Source organism: Sinocyclocheilus grahami, unplaced genomic scaffold (genome assembly GCF_001515645.1).
Source record: "Sinocyclocheilus grahami isolate Dianchi unplaced genomic scaffold, SAMN03320097.WGS_v1.1 scaffold325.1, whole genome shotgun sequence".
In the NCBI taxonomy this organism is placed as follows: domain Eukaryota; kingdom Metazoa; phylum Chordata; class Actinopteri; order Cypriniformes; family Cyprinidae; genus Sinocyclocheilus; species Sinocyclocheilus grahami.
In genome coordinates this window covers 361,690-378,535 of record NW_015505504.1, presented here as the reverse complement: position 1 = coordinate 378,535, position 16,846 = coordinate 361,690, and the positions used below count along the sequence as shown (strand labels likewise).

Below are 16,846 nucleotides of genomic sequence, written 5' to 3'. Positions count from 1 at the left end.
TTTGGAAGTTTCAAAATAAATCTTATTTTAATGTTACTTGTACAATGACAAAGATATTCTATTCAATTAGCTCATGCTCTCTCTGTATCTAACAAGCCATTGTTCAGTAATAAATTCAATATAATAATTAAAATAAATTATGGACTTTGTCAAAGATGAGAGTGATGCACAACATGTGAGGAAATGTTGTTTTGGAGTGTTTTTTTTTTTTTTACCATTACTGCCCGGATCTTTTCCAGATGTTGAAACTCCTCCTCAGTTTCTCCAATACTTCTGAGTGTATTCACTGTATAAATTAATATGGATTAATCTTTGTCAAAGCTGTGTTTGTTCTGTTGTTTGCTCTTTGCTCTTCTTGCGCTGTTTTAAAAATCAATTGAGTTTGTAAACACGTAACTTACAAATGATAAAACTTTTACTCTATTAAATTTTGCAATTAATCCTCTGAACACATGCGTGCTGAACCGTGGGCCTAGTCACGGGTCACTATCAACTACGATCTGCTCCCTTCACTAAAATGTCAGGGTTCCTAAACATGATAACAAATAATATAGATAAATAATGAACACATGCCAAAACGAAAACACAGATACTTACAAGACCAAGTAGGAATGTCCTTTATTGTTTGCCCTCTGCTTTCCGACAGGTAAACTTAGTGCTCTCTCGTGTAAAAACAAAATTCAAAACACAACACTGATCTCTAACTCTCATGTCTCGCTTTGCAAGTAGTCATGTCTCAGTAGGGCTACAATTGCCAATTGTCTAGCGGTTGGGAATTGTAATTGCATTTTTATTTATAACATGAAAGACAACCGAATATCAATAATATCATATAATGCGTATGAATGTAACATTTAACAGCTTGTGGGATGCATGACATCATATTATCAAATGCAAGTAAACTTTTGAAACATTTAAATGTGATAATTTAAACTATTCAAAAGTTTACTTGCATTTGATAAGAAGCTGCGTGGGCGAAAATTACATGTAAACAATTTTAAGGCTATTTAGGCTATGCTCATCGCTGGTCTGGTTACTGGTATTGGGCTATAGCCAAGCCGTTAAAATTAGACCACAGATTTCGCCAGGTGGGTTAAAAGCAGACTACCCGTCCAATTTAGAGCTAAATCGTGGCTACATATAGACCATGTCATGAAGTGACACGTATATCTTTGTAGATATTATTGACACTGCGAACATGATGGGATATCAGTGATTTCATGCGCTGACTGGCCAAAAACTACAGTGAATCAGGTTTGACTATAAGTGGGCTACAGATAGCCGCTCTGACTACGAGCTAAATCGTGGCTACGCTCAGGCTACGTATTGAACATGTCAAAGAAATGAAACCAAACCCTGGTAAACGCTGTTGACTTTACTTACATGATGGAATATCATACATCTCACAAGTTATTTTGCCAAAAAACGACATGAAACCAAATTCAAGGTTATTTGGGCTAGAAGTGGGTTACACATAGCCGGACTATAACCGAGACGTCGAAATGACGGCTTGCTGGGTGACGTCACTGTTCATAAAAAGTTTGTTTTTATTATATAAAAGAAGCGGTCATAGTTACAGGGTTTCTTTTAACGGCACAAACCAGCACAAACGAACGCCACCGGTTTGGAGATATTTGAACGGCATGGGGTGGAGAGTGACGTCACTGCCCAAAATTGTTTTTGTTATTTCTATGAAGGGGAAGTATATTTGACGTTCATTTCAACAACACAAACCGGCACAAACGAATGACACCAGTTTTGTGCGATTTAGACGAACTGGGGTGGAGAGTGACGTCACAGCTCCCGAAAATATTTTGGTTATATCTAAGGAAGGAAAATAGAGACAGTGTTTGTTTTAACGGCACAAACGAGCACAAATAGAGCACAAACGAACTGCGCTGATTTGGAGCGATTCCAGTCACACGGTCAAAACAATTATGTTTAATATCTCAAACACCAAACCAGCCAACGAATGGCATAGTTTTGGTGATTATTTATTTTTATGGGGTGCCAACTTCGTGTTTGTTTTAACGGCACAAACGAGCACAAATAGAGCACAAACGAACTGCGCTGATTTGGAGCGATTCCAGTCACACGGTCAAAACAATTATGTTTAATATCTCAAACACCAAACCAGCACAAACGAATGGCATAGTTTTGGTGATTATTTATTTTTATGGGGTGCCAACTTCACGGAGGTGAGTGACGGACCTGAGCATGTAGCCTAATGTTATTGCCACCATCTTTTTTTTTATTTCTGTCAACTAGGGCTGCAACAACTAATCGATAATAATCTAGAATGAAAATAATCGACAACGAATGTCATTATCGATTAGTCGCGTCTGGCCACCGCGCACGGAAAACTTCCACCAGTCACGTCAAATTACAGCAGTGAATAATGCAGTTCTATGGACGAAATGCATCTAAAAATAGCGGATGAAACAGAGTGAGCTGCTGCGGGAAAGATGCGTGATCAAGCTGCCCGAAACATGAGAATACTTTATTTTAAGATTCAAACGAATGCATTAGCCTAATGTTTAACACGCGTGCCCTGTCAAGCGCTTTGACATATGCATGTGCTGTTTAATGTGACAGTGTGAGATATGTTTCCTCAGCGCATAAACTGCATTTTACGTAATATCCTTTTCTGTAAATGTTACATATTCACGTGAATGTTTCTATTTCGCATGAAGGCTCCTCCTGACAGTCTGCGTAAACTTCAGACTTCACTGAACAGCGCCGGCTCGCGCATGCGCGTCAAACAGACAGAACGCAGTAAAGGGGGAGAAAAATTATATTCAGCGCAAATAAAATTAATTTAGCTGATATATCTGTTATTGGACGTTACATTTAGGTTTAAAAGTCAACATGTAATTCAAGTATTTTATGATAGTAACTGTAAAGGGATAATATAAATGTAATGCGATTGAATATAAATGTAATACGTTTCTTACATTTACAGAATAAAGAAATGACAGTAACAGGTTACTGCGTTCAGAGTGAATGTGTGTTCCTGTAGAACATGCCTCTAATCTGTTAACACTGAGTTTGTGTTTTTCTTTACCATCTTCATCATTATTATTTCCATGTTTAGCCTAATATAGGGAATTAAACTGTCCTTTGTCCATTTGTCTGTTTAAACTGTGCTTTGTAACTCTTTTACACATAATCTATAGCATAGAGATATATTCACCATACAGTATGTTTTCATAGCATTCAGTTGGCATGTTTCTTTGAAGCACAGCATTGGGCGGAATGTGGAATAGTGTTTTGTAAATGAAAAAATGGGCTTTTTATCAGATTAATCAAAAAAAATAATCGGCCAGCTAATTGATTATCAAAATTATAGTTAGTTACAAATCGGCTACATGAGTAGGCTACATGTCATACAAATCATACCTCGTCTTCATTGTGAACTTCCAAATGGGCCATTTTGACTCATCAACATGAAAAACAACATACAGTGCTTTAGCCATTCTTTATTATTCATGTAGAAAGCAAAGATAAATAAAGATTAGATGTGTTTAGGGTATTAATCTGCAACAAGTAGCCTAACAAAAGTATAATGGATAACAGTTATTCTAAATCACCAGTTCCTTAAAGCCATTGGTCAGTTGCATAAACATAGCCGTTAAGACTGTGTCTTAAGAACTAGTTTGACCAACTAGCAGTTAGCCAAGAGCTAATTAGTTTTACTTTTATGATTCAAATTGGGCCAATCTACCGTTTTGTAATTTACTTTAAAAAGTAAACCAGTCCAGTCTTTAAGAAAACAAATTAGATGACAACATTTTTAAGACTAGTCTAGGCAGTTTATCCAAAAGACCGCATGTAAAAACATTTTTAGTGACTCAACATAGTGTAACATTTTTCGCATACAGCACATTTTCTCAAGGCATTTTAAAAACCTTTACTATAAGTTGCATTGAAACAGCTCTTAAGGATAAAATATGCTTTTAAAAAGTAGAAGAATGAAATAAGAGCGATATTAGTGCATCTTAGAAATGCTTGTCCCATTTTTTTTTTTGCTTCAGGGATGAGTGGACTGAGGTGTAACTTCATCTTGTTGCACTTAATCTGCCAATGATATCAGAACATCATTAATATTGACACATTCAGTACACATGCACAAACAAACCACTTTCTCTCTCTTTTTATCTCTCACCTGCAAACACCTCGACTTCACACAGAGTGAGGTATTTATTGGTCCCAGGTAGAAAAATGTTGACATATCTCCCCTTAACAGGCTTAAAATCAAATGTGTTTGTGCCTCCAGATGGGATGAACCCAATAGTTGTAACCCTGATACACACAGAGAGCGACATAGCAATCAAAAATGCATGAAGCAAATTAAATACTTTTCTGACAAAGTCAAGTTTGTATACAAAGAATTTATTCAAAATAATTTGATCTTATTTATTCTTATATTCTTAATTTTCTAAACATTTGTGTAAGTAGAGCGTGAGAGTGCAAGACAACACTTACAGATCATTGCTGTTGCCATTATTTTCCAGGCTGTTGCCGATACGGATCTGAGCACCAACTATCCTCTCTTCACAACAGTCTCCTCGATTAGTGATACTAACACTGGTTACCGTGTGCACTTTCCTCAAGTCAACTCTCCACCAGGGATCGTCCCCTGCAGTGTGAGTGCAGGACCCGAGCATGTAATTTGACTCACTATTGCCATCAACAGCATTTTGAGCAGCTCCTAAATGATTGTATGTGGAAGACTGGACAGCTTCAGCTCCAACAGCGAGATTCTCTGTTCAACATAAAATAAAGTACATATCGTGCTAAAATATAATCCCATGATAGGACATTATGCTAAGTCATGTACAAACCCAATTCCAAAAAAGTTGGGACACTGTACAAATTGTGAGTAAAAAAGGAATGGAATAATTTACAAATCTCATAAACTTATATTTTATTCACAATAGAATATAGATAACATAACAAATGTTGAAAGTGAGACATTTTGAAATGTCATGCCAAATATTGGCTCATTTTGGATTTCATGAGAGCTACACATTCCAAAAAAGTTGGGACAGGTAGCAATAAGAGGCCGGAAAAATTAAATGTACATATAAGGAACAGCTGGAAGACCAATTTGCAACTTATTAGGTCAATTGGCAACATAATTGGGTATAAAAAGAGCCTCTCAGAGTGGCAGTGTCTCTCAGAAGTCAAGATGGGCAGAGGATCACCAATTCCCCCAATGCTGCGGCGAAAAATAGTGGCGCAATATCAGAAAGGAGTTTCTCAGAGAAAAATTGCAAAGAGTTTGAAGTTATCATCTACAGTGCATAATATCATCCAAAGATTCAGAGACTCTGGAACAATCTCTGTGCGTAAGGGTCAAGGCCGGAAAATCATACTGGATGCCCGTGATCTTCGGGCCCTTAGACGGCACTGCATCACATACAGGAATGCTACTGTAATGGAAATCACAACATGGGCTCAGGAATACTTCCAGAAAACATTGTCGGTGAACACAATCCACCGTGCCATTCGCCGTTGCCGGCTAAAACTCTATCGGTCAAAAAAGAAGCCATATCTAAATATGATCCAGAAGCGCAGGTGTTTTCTCTGGGCCAAGGCTCCTTTAAAATGGACTGTGGCAAAGAGGAAAACTGTTCTGTAGTCAGACGAATCAAAATTTGAATTTTTTTTGGGAAAACTGGGACGCCATGTCATCCGGACTAAAGAGGACAAGGACAACCCAAGTTGTTATCAGCGCTCAGTTCATAAGCCTGCATCTCTGATGGTATGGGGTTGCATGAGTGCGTGTGGCATGGGCAGCTTACACCTCTGGAAAGGCACCATCCATGCTGCAAGGTATATCCAAGTTCTAGAACAACATATGCTCCCATCCAGATGTCGTCTCTTTCAGGGAAGACCTTGCATTTTCCAACATGACAATGCCAGACCACATACTGCATCAATTACAACATCATGGCTGCGTAGAAGGATCCGGGTACTGAAATGGCCAGCCTGCAGTCCATATCTTTCACCCATAGAAAACATTTGGCGCATCATAAAGAGGAAGATGCGACAAAGAAGCCCTAAGACAGTTGAGCAACTAGAAGCCTGTATTAGACAAGAATGGGACAACATTCCTATTCCTAAACTTGAGCAACTTGTCTCCTCAGTCCCCAGATGTTTGCAGACTGTTATAAAAAGAGGGGATGCCACACAGTGGTAAACATGGCCTTGTCCCAACTTTTTTGAGATGTGTTGATGCCATGAAATTTAAAATCAACTTATTTTTCCCTTAAAATGATACATTTTCTCAGTTTAAACCATTTGATATGTCATCCATGTTGTATTCTGAATAAAATATTGAAATTTGAAACTTCCACATCATTGCTTTCGGTTTTTATTCACAATTTGTACAGTGTCCCAACTTTTTTGGAATCGGGTTTGTAATCGAAATGATGGATTATAGGTTTCCAAATGTTTAAATTCTATCAACAGCTTCAAACAATATTGATGTGCTACTGACAGCACATTTCAAGCAATGAAGAACACTCACTTGAATCACAAGAGCACTCTGATGTCTCCTTTACTGTTTAAAAAAAATAGTTATGCACAAATTAATAAGCACATAAACATTTTTTTTGTACATAAACATAAAACCAGGGCCGGATTTACGCATAGGCATTCTAGGCACGTGCCTATGCTCGCTTGTCCCGGGGGGCCCATACACAATTAAGAGATATATGTACTATTTTTTGTTATACTATGGGCAGTGGTGGAGCCAGGATGTTTTATAGGGGTGGCCAGGGAGGGGCCAGCAACCAGTCTGGGGTGGCACAGAAATCGTTATTATTTCAATATAAAAATGTGATTGACTATAAAGTATTGGACTGTTTTAGTGCCTAAAACACATCTGAATACAATTGATTTCTACTAAATTGTAATTGAGATATTTGTGAATTAAATCAAGCAACACACGCAAGCAACGCGCAAACTGTGCACAAGAGTTATGCCGGTACGGAAGTTCTAAGCGGCCAAGCCGGCCATGCATTAATTTTTTTTCCCTTCTTGTTTTCTCGTTATAACGACTTATTTTCTCGTTATATCGACATAACGAGAGTTGTTTTCTCGTTATAACGACTTAATTTTCTCGTGATCTCTTCACTATAGAGAAAGAGAAAGTTAAAAAACTGACGGAGTTTTCTAACGCTGCATTAACGGCGCATATTCTCTGAGACAACGAGAGACGAAACTACTCCAGCATATGCTGATAACGGTATATAACTGTCTTAAATTATTCCCTTAATATTTCTCTTGTGGCCCCTTTAGTGAAAAACATGAGAAGAAACGTATTTCGGTTAAACAGGTTGTTTTTGTCGGTGAAATCGGTGCTCGAAATAAAGCTGCTCTTGATTTTCATTGATGACTGCAATGTTAATAATTGTAATAATAGGCCTATAATTCATTTATATAAATGAAAAGACCTGTTAAAAAAAATTAAAAAAATTTTCAATAAGGACATGCGGGGCAATAATTTCATGTAATTTAATAATAAAAGTAACCTAATAATAATAGGCCTAATAATAATAAAGAATGTCTACATTAATTGGAAATGCTAAATCGTCTTAATATTGCCAATTTTTGATGCTTTTATCTCTGGCTGTCGTCGACACATGACACATGTTACGACGCATCTCAGCACGGGGAGGTTATCGCAGTGCATAAATCCGACCCTGCATAAAACACAAACATAAAACAAAACATGAACACATTTTATCTCAGAGTCTTTCCCTTACCTGAAAATACCTTTACTTCACACAAAGTGAGGTATTTCCCGTGCCCAGGCAGAAAAATGTTGACAAATCTCCCCTTAACAGGCTTAAAATCAAAGGTTTTTGTGCCTCCAGATTGGATGAACCCAACAGTTGCAGCCCTGTTAATACACACAGAGAAAGAGAAATAGAGAGCAACATAGCAATCAAAAAGGCATGTAGCAAATGAAATATTTGTGTAAGTATTAGAGAGTGATACAACACTTACAGATCATTGCTGTTGCCATTATTTTCCAGGCTGTTGCCGATACGGATCTGAGCACCAACTATCCTCTCTTCACAACAGTCTCCTCGATTAGTGATACTAACACTGGTTACCGTGTGCACTTTCCTCAAGTCAACTCTCCACCAGGGATCGTCCCCTGCAGTGTGAGTGCAGGACCCGAGCATGTAATTTGACTCACTATTGCCATCAACAGCATTTTGAGCAGCTCCTAAATGATTGTATGTGGAAGACTGGACAGCTTCAGCTCCAACAGCGATATTCTCTGTTCAACATAAATATATATATGAGATAGAGAGAGATAGAGAGATAGATAGATACATACATAGAAGTTTTCAATAACCACTAATTATATTTCAGTCTATAATTTTAAATGAATTAATTTAACTTCTCTGATTCTTGAATTCAGGCATTTTTACTTCTATTATTCTAAACTTACCTGTCAAATCAGCAATGCACAGCCCAGGAAAAAGTGTGAGCAACAAAATCACAAGGTCACCCATCCTCACCTAAGATATAATACAACACATTGACTGAGTCTATGCTTGTTTTCTGTCTTATCTATTTTTTTTAAGTCATCACATGTCATAAAGTCAGTGCAGTGTCTTTTTGCTGTGACACTAGGCAAAATACAACAGCTTAACCTGCAAGTGATTGATTTCCAGATTTGAAGTGTTACATATTCACTTGTGTGTTCCACCGATGGTGGTGGGAAAAGAGCTATCATGATCCTTACCTGTCTGTCCTCAGTGTAAATGTGTTTGAACCAGATCAACATGGATGAGTGCATTGCTCTTTATGTAGTTTGCTCTTTGCCCTTCTATGCATAAGTGTTTGTGGAGGATGTGTTGCAAAATCAGATAAACTATTTCAAATTACTCATGTCTGTTCTAAATAGATAAGTAAATGACACCCACTTCTGATGTTAAATTCCCTTTTTTAATTTAGCAAAGAACTTTAAAGGAAATAAGTGAAGTAACTTTTTTTCTTATCTGCATAAGCAGTATCAGATATCAGATAAACAATCTTTCAAATAACCCGCCTATGTTTGTAGTCTGTTTGATGAATATAGCTGCAAGATTGAAGGAAAACCATAAATTAAACAAACATTACAATTAAATTTAAAAAGCTGGGTAATCTGGTTGCAAGTAACAGGGTACAGGGGTTTGGGATTAAATGCTGGTATGTAGTTATTAAGCTTGTATGTCCCATGTATTAAAGAAAAATATTTGTTGGAACATTATTTCTTAATGGACACAGCCAATGATGTTGACATATATTTGCTCTACGTGCACTCTAAATTTACACTACATAAAACATAACTCAAATTGACAGCAAATGCAGTAACAGCAAAACAATCATTTTCTTTATACATATATACATATACATATTATACATTTCATTATATCGCATAATGGGTGCTGAAGCTTTCCCCCGGAGCTGCAGGAAAATATTGAATTCAGTTCGCCATAACACTGTCAAGTAAAACTAATATACAGTATGTATGTATGTAATACACAACAACATCCTCAAATCCAACCAGTTTGCATTTACTCAAATATCCTTCCAAGATGGCTCCTTCAGTTTTTGTGTCATAAAGTTTTTGCATGTAAATTTGAATGTTGTGATTTCTTTGGCAGAGGAGTCAACTACAACACTGTCCGTTTTAGGTGAGCAGGATCTTATATGTGCACTGGGTAAAAACATCAAGATTTAGGATGTCTATAAAGCAAATGAAGACTGAATCGCAGTGTAAAAGGAGACTGAGGGATTGAGTTTGAATTTGAATAAGTAATGTGATTTATTTTATGTGATCTTGCTCTAGATTGGAAGTCAACCAGGGGCCAGCATACAAAAGCAAAGCCGTTTATTTGTACAATTTTTACATTCTTACATTTGCTTGCGTAATATACTGAATTATTCAGAAGTACTGAAGATGTTCCTAAATAAAATAAATCACTTTGTCCTTGTCATATAACAGATGCATTAAATTCATCATGAGTGGCCTATATATTTATTTACGTATGTATTTATTTTGTAAAGCACGCTTGCAGAAAGCTATAAATGATCGAGCAAGTTTTCATCTTTCTTTCCATTATATTTTCCACCTCCTCTTCCTCTGTCTCTCATTTCACACCTTCATCCTCCTGTCATTTACACAGGACTTGGGCTCATATTCTCTCTCCACCATGCAATTTTTTGTTCAGTTTCTCTCTCTCTCTCTCTCTCTCTCTCTCTCTCTCTCATTCATTAATTATTTTTCTCTCTCTCTCTTATTCATTGATTATATTCCTCCCCATTGATTATGTGCCTGAAGTTATTGCATATCTTGAGCACAGTCTGGTTGAAGTCCTCTGATTGGTCTGCGAATATGTAGTGACCTGCACCCTGAATGACCTTGAAGGAATTAGAAAGAAAAAGGTGATTGTGTGGAGTTTTAAAGGGGAAAACAATGTGATCACTGAAATAAAACTTACTATGATTTCTGTGTGTGAGTTGGGTCACCTGATTGGCCATCGATTCTGGAACATGATCCGTAGATAAATAATAATAATAATAATAATAATAATTCATTACATTTATATAGCGCTTTTCTAGGCACTCAAAGCGCTTTACATTGTCAGGGGGTATCTCCTCATCCACCACCAGTGTGCAGCATCTACCTGGATGATGCGACGGCAGCCATAGTGCGCCAGAACGCCCACCACACACCAACTTATTGATGGAGAGGAGACAGAGTGATGAAACCAATTAGCAGATATGGGGATTGTTGGGAGGCCATGATGATCAGAGGCCAATGGGCAAATTTGGCCAGGATGCCGAGGTCACACCTCTACTCTTTTCGAAAGACATCCTGGGATTTTTTAATGACCACTGTAAGGATAAAAGAAACTAAAATACTTTGATCTCCTGAGAAACAAACAATACACTGGCATCTTCAAGACACCCCACAGAGGGGTGGTGCAGGAAACGCCTCTCTCACATATGCATCAGTGCATTTTCATCTCCTCTGTGCGCGCTGAAAAGACCAAACACACAAGAGACCATCATCCGCCACTGGATACCTTCCTTGGGCCAGGTGCGTGGACCTTACACCACAGAGAGTCAGGACCTCGGTTTAACTTCTCATCCAAAGGACGGTGCTTGTTGACAGTATAGTGTCCCCGTCACTACACTGGGGCGTTAGGACCCACACAGACCACAGGGTGAGCACCCCCTGCTGGCCTCACTAACACCTCTTCCAGCAGCAACCTAGGTTTCCATGCAAATACAGAAGCAAATTTCTGCTTAAAATCTGCTCGCAAAAGCTGTAGCAACAAAGGACCTGAAAGAGAAATAAATTCGCAAAGAAAGATCAGTCGCCATACTATGGAAGATTTCCAAATCAGGATAAAATTTCTCGTGATAACCTTACGTCTCGCTTTATATATAGTTGTTAACTTCTCCTAACTGCATCCTTATTTCTCACAATGTGAATTTGTATCTCGCGATGTGATTCATTCCATTTTTCTTATTGAAGGAACAAAACACAAGCACAATTCATATTTGTACAGACTACAGATGTGTTTAATTTTCAGACCAGTGTTATTTCAGTATCATTTATATTATTTATTAATATTTTTAAATATTATTTTTATTTTTTTATTTTAATTTAATTTTAGTTTTAAAACAATTAGTAATCTTGATATGTGCTTTTTCATTTTTATTAGTTTTGCTTTTTAATACTTCTATTTAGCTTTTTTAAATGTCAGTTTTAGTTTTAGTAATTTTAGGATGTCAGCTTACTTTTTTTTCAGTTAGTTGCCACAGCAAAATTTATTTAAGTTTTAGTTTTTCATTTAATGTTTATATTTTACTTTATTTAAGCTTTATTTTATTTACTCAAAATTATTCTTAATAGTTTTAGTTTCAGTTAATGATAATAACACTGTTGCATACCCAGCAGGCCTGCCAGCCTAAGCGGACCAAGAGGGTTAAATGGATTCATTGCTGCCCCAAATATTTGAATCCAGATGGGAACCCAACGCTCCTTGACATTCGGTCTTGCTGCAAAACCCCATGGCTCCACCAACACCAAGTGCTTCAATCTGTGACAAAATTATTTACAAAAAAATCATTATAGCAGACATTAAAAGCATCCTTGAATAATTCAGTATTGTTATTTATTAAAATGTTTGTTATATTTTATTATAATCCCAAACACACACACACACACACACACAGAGACCTGTGAGGATATTTCAGGGCATAGGTGGTAGACACATATCCTCCAAGATCATGGCCCAGAAGAATCATATGTTCCAACCCTTCTGCTTTTCTCCAGTCCTCCAGGGCTTGTACAAACTGCTCCTCTGCATCCCTGCCGAAGGTTGGTCGACTGCTGCGTCCAAAACCCAGCATGACCAGTGCGAAGAAGGCCCGTCCTTCCTGTGCAAGGGCAGGTAGGTTTTTTACCCACAGACCCACTCCACCCCCAAAACCATGTAGTAGCACCAGTGGGACCTGATGGTGTTGAACCCCAGAAGCAGAGAGGTCAGGTGAGCTTTCTCTCTCATTAAAGCCAAGAGTCCATATGTAGTTGCCATTAGATATGGGTACATATCCTTGAGTAAACTTCACTTTGATGGCTGAAAATACAATAGAGATGTTGAATGGTTTGTATGGGGATTAGAAACCTTATAGGAGTTACCCTTACAGTACACTTACGTTTCAGGATTCTGTCTTCTGCTTTTATAAGATGGGAGAGCGAGGTGGGACACCAGGATGGCAGCCAACTGGAGATCCATCCCGAACTGTGATATACAGTGAACAGATACAAAATGCTCAAATTGTTCTGTTATTAATTTATTTTCGTCTTCTTTATCATGAATCTGCAGGCTTTTGTGTCAGAACATTTTCTGTCTAATATTCAGAACTAGGATATGCCCCTTGGGTATGCCCCACCCCCAAATATATATATATATACAAGCAAGAAAATATATAAGAAATATAGAATAGATTTTATCAATGCATAAAAGAAAGAAGTTCTACTCGCATGAACTAACGTTTTTGTCTTGTATCTCTTTATTTCATAAACACACACATTTAGAGATGCATACATGCACAGCTTACCTCCTTTGTGCAAGTATAAATTTCTGATGATCTGTTCTCATGGTTCCTCATGTATTGTCATCACTGACATATCATTTTTGTGAGAATGTGGACTGAAACACCGGCAGTGCAAATAGGGAAGTGGTCAAAGAAGATCCCCAAGGACCAAACAAGCACCTTTCACCCACTCTTGGTTAGAGCACATATTCATTTTTATTTATAACTGATAGAGGTCACATATCTCTATGCAGCCATAAAAGTGTTATGCAGTACCTTTGGAAATCTGCAAATTATATACACTACCATTCAAAAGTTAGGGATTAGTAAGTTTATTTATGCTTTTCAAATGAATCCCTTATGCTAATCAAGGCTGCATTTAATTGATCAAAAATACAATAAAAACAATAATATTTTGAAATATTATTACAATTTAAAATAACGGTTTCTCTTTTAATATACTTTAAAATATAATTTATTCCAGTGATGGCAAAGCTGTTTTGAGTGTTGAGATTGCAGCAGATGTGAAGGAATAATGTGATTTGGGAAAATGTGGTTTTACAAATGAAACCTGGTTTTCAAAGGAAAGATTGCTATCAAATAATAGCACACCCAGGTTAACCGATGACGAAGAATTAACAGCCACATCAGCTATCAAGTGTTAGACAGGGTTCTAGATTATTACATGCAGAGAGGCTTTTGGTCTGATAATTAACATCTGTGTTTTTTCAGAATTTAGCAGTAGGAAATTACTAGTCATCTAGTTTTTTTTATATCAGCCATGCATTCTGTTAGTTTTGTGAATTGGTATGTTTTGTCAGGCCGCAAAGAAATTACAGTTTTTCTGAATTGCTAAAACATTTTTCTTGAAACCATCGCTCATTTTCTCAAAACCTTAAACACAAATTAATTAAATACTCAAACTAAATTCACGAAACCTCTGACTCTTCCATCAAAATCAGACAATCACTGCAAAACCATTTCACTTGCACTCAAAATCAAACGGTGCTTTCAGATCACACACACATACACAAACACACGAGTCAATAAAATAAACACTATTCATTAGACACTACAGAGAAAAATGGAGAACACAGTATCCAGAACATTACAGAAAAATGTATTGTGTAAACAATTTTGCAATTCGGTAAAAAAAGTATAGTACAGTTTTTCTCGATTGCTTAAACACATTTCTTGAAATTGTGACTCCTTTTCTCGAAACTCTAAAGACAAACCCACAACTTCTCACCCAATTCCTCATACTTCCTATTTTCAGGTCAAAATTAAGCTCTCCACTCAAAACTATTCAATCTGGCTGAAAAAAACAAACTTCGCCCTCAGACATGGCACGCAAGCCCTCAAAAACACACACACAACAACATAGTCTTTCACACTAATGAGATCAATTCATAAAACTGTTGCAAAAACCTTCTTTTGGCAATCAGGTATCATTTTACAGCTCAATGTCTGTTACAGTATACAACATAATTAGAGCAGATACATGTTACAGTAAATACAGCAGATACAGTGAAATTCAACAATAAGCTTTACAGAAAGAAAATATTACTGTATTTTCATTACACTGCTGTAAAGAGATCTTACAGTACAGTAGATGAAAAACACTAGAAAGGAAAAGGTAAAATACCAAAGAATTGCATATGAACACAACAGAATATAGAGTCATCTCTTAGTTCTGCAAAAATACAGTACATGTAAGAAGTACTGTAATTGGCTACAGATCAGTTCAGCAGTTATGAGTTTGAGGGTGTACAACCTGTTCTTCAGTATTTACTGTACATATATATAAAAAGTAAAAGTTCTCTCATCTGAAGTACTGCTACTGTTCTGTCATTATATTTGATCTGTAAGTAGTATTGAAAGCCTGTAGATGAGCCTGTAGGCCAGCTGTCCTCATGCACAAGAACATGATCAACTATAGTGCTGAGTATTTCATCAGGAATAAATGTCCTTTGACCCCGTCCCCTTCAGTTTTCGTTTCCCCTCCTCTTCCTCTTTGTCTCTCACTAGTAGGATTCATTTTCCAAATCACATAATCACCTGCGCTCCTTTTTATACCATCCTGAGATTCTGACAGTCAGTTTCTGTCATCAGTTTTGCTACTGAATGTTCACACATGGATAAATGTGTGCTATTTGTGTTCATTTTGTGATTCTTGAGGTAGTTATATTGTGTGTTTGTGTTTTCTAAATGAGAACATGCTAAACCTGTGCAAAATGATGCCGTTCTTGTGTAGAGTTTAGCTGAAAACACTGAGCAAATTGGAGTGTGTGTGAAAACAGGTGAAATGTGTTAAAAGTTTTGAGAAACATGTCTTTGTTTCAGGAACTGTATGAATGGTTTGGAAAATTGTGCCAAACGAATCAGTTATAGTGTGTTAGCAATTGAGAAAAACTGTAACTGCAACTGAGTAAGGTGAATATATCACATAGGCCAACTGTATGTACTGCAAGAATAGTATTGTGCTGAATATTGAATAGTACTGAATGTTTGTATATATTCAGCACTTGGATACTGCAGAAATACTGCAGTCAAACTGCAAAGGCCAAAAAGGTCAAATAAAACTCTAAATGGATAGCATGTTACAGTACACTAAAATACTGTAAGTTGTGCAATTGTAAAACCAGGGTCAATGAGAGATTCATTCTGTCTCAGCATCATGTCTTTGTGCTTGAGTCCGGCCCGAGGACTTTGTCCACATCACAAGTAATGTTGTCGTTTTTGCTAGACAAAGAGAAAAAACCCTCTGGTCTGACAGATCCAGCCTTGATAACACTCTTTACAGTAAACCTTACTCATTCTCTCCTCATTCTCCACTTCTTACATGTACTCTTCCTCCTCTCCTTCTCTAATGTTCGTATCATCCTTCAGTCACCTGTGCCACTTGTGCACTCTGAACTGGGTCATATTTTGTACAGTTGGTTTGATCACATCATTAGAAACAAGTTTGAACAATTTTGAATCGTTGTGTGAAAACGATGACAATTGCGATTTAGTTGTGTTTAACGTTTTCTGCTTGTGTTTAACATTTTGCAGCACAAATGCATCACAGTGTGATAAGTGTTTAAGTGAATGAGAATGTGTTCAGAGTTTTGCAAAAAGAGTGCATGAGATTTGCCTGAACGTGTTTAAGGTTTAGCAGAAAGAGTGCTTTATTCGACAAATTGGTTTAAGCTAGTGAGAATTTGGTCCAGAGATTGGGGTTTAGTGTTTTAGCGATTCAGAAAAACTGTAATAGGCCTACTTTTTTTCAGCAAGGATATGTCGAAAGGATAAAACATGATAGCAAAGACTTATATTATTACAAAAGATTTCTATTTTGAGTAAATGCTGTTCTTTTTAATCTTCTTTTTATTCATCAAAGAATCCTAAAAAAAAAGTAGCACACGTTCCCCCCCCAAAAAATATGTATTTTTTGGTTTTTTTTTCACCACAGGAATAGATTATAGGCTATTTTAAAGTATATTAAAATAGAAAACCTGTATTTTACAATATTACTGTTTTTACTCTATTTTTGATATATAGCCTATGGAATGTTTTACATTGAAAACCAACTAACATGAAGCAAATAATACATTCATTCCATTACTATATTGTAAAGTTTTATTGAGAACATCATTTTTATTGTTTCATAAATAAACAACGTAATTTAACAAATATATATTATTTAATTGCCATTGTGACAGTAAGAGCATTTGAAAAAAAA

General features: G+C 36.8%; 2 protein-coding genes across 2 annotated transcripts; both read right to left on the bottom strand.

Moving 5' to 3' along the window:
• Positions 1-3,471: 3,471 nt before the first annotated feature.
• On the bottom strand, positions 3,472-8,845 carry LOC107602369 (uncharacterized). Its single transcript, XM_016294850.1, has 8 exons — positions 8,771-8,845; positions 8,474-8,543; positions 8,020-8,299; positions 7,776-7,912; positions 6,536-6,568; positions 4,486-4,765; positions 4,166-4,302; positions 3,472-4,077 (listed from the first exon to the last, which is right to left on the bottom strand). Exons 1-8 carry the CDS (start codon positions 8,822-8,824, stop codon positions 4,073-4,075), a joined length of 996 nt encoding a protein of 331 aa, XP_016150336.1. The 5' UTR covers positions 8,825-8,845; the 3' UTR covers positions 3,472-4,072.
• Positions 8,846-10,311: 1,466 nt separating this feature from the next.
• Positions 10,312-13,187, bottom strand: abhd5b (abhydrolase domain containing 5, lysophosphatidic acid acyltransferase b). The gene is made up of 6 exons (XM_016294832.1): positions 13,147-13,187; positions 12,742-12,827; positions 12,263-12,662; positions 11,974-12,122; positions 11,271-11,359; positions 10,312-10,431 (listed from the first exon to the last, which is right to left on the bottom strand). Exons 1-6 carry the CDS (start codon positions 13,185-13,187, stop codon positions 10,312-10,314), a joined length of 885 nt encoding a protein of 294 aa, XP_016150318.1.
• Positions 13,188-16,846: the final 3,659 nt, after the last annotated feature.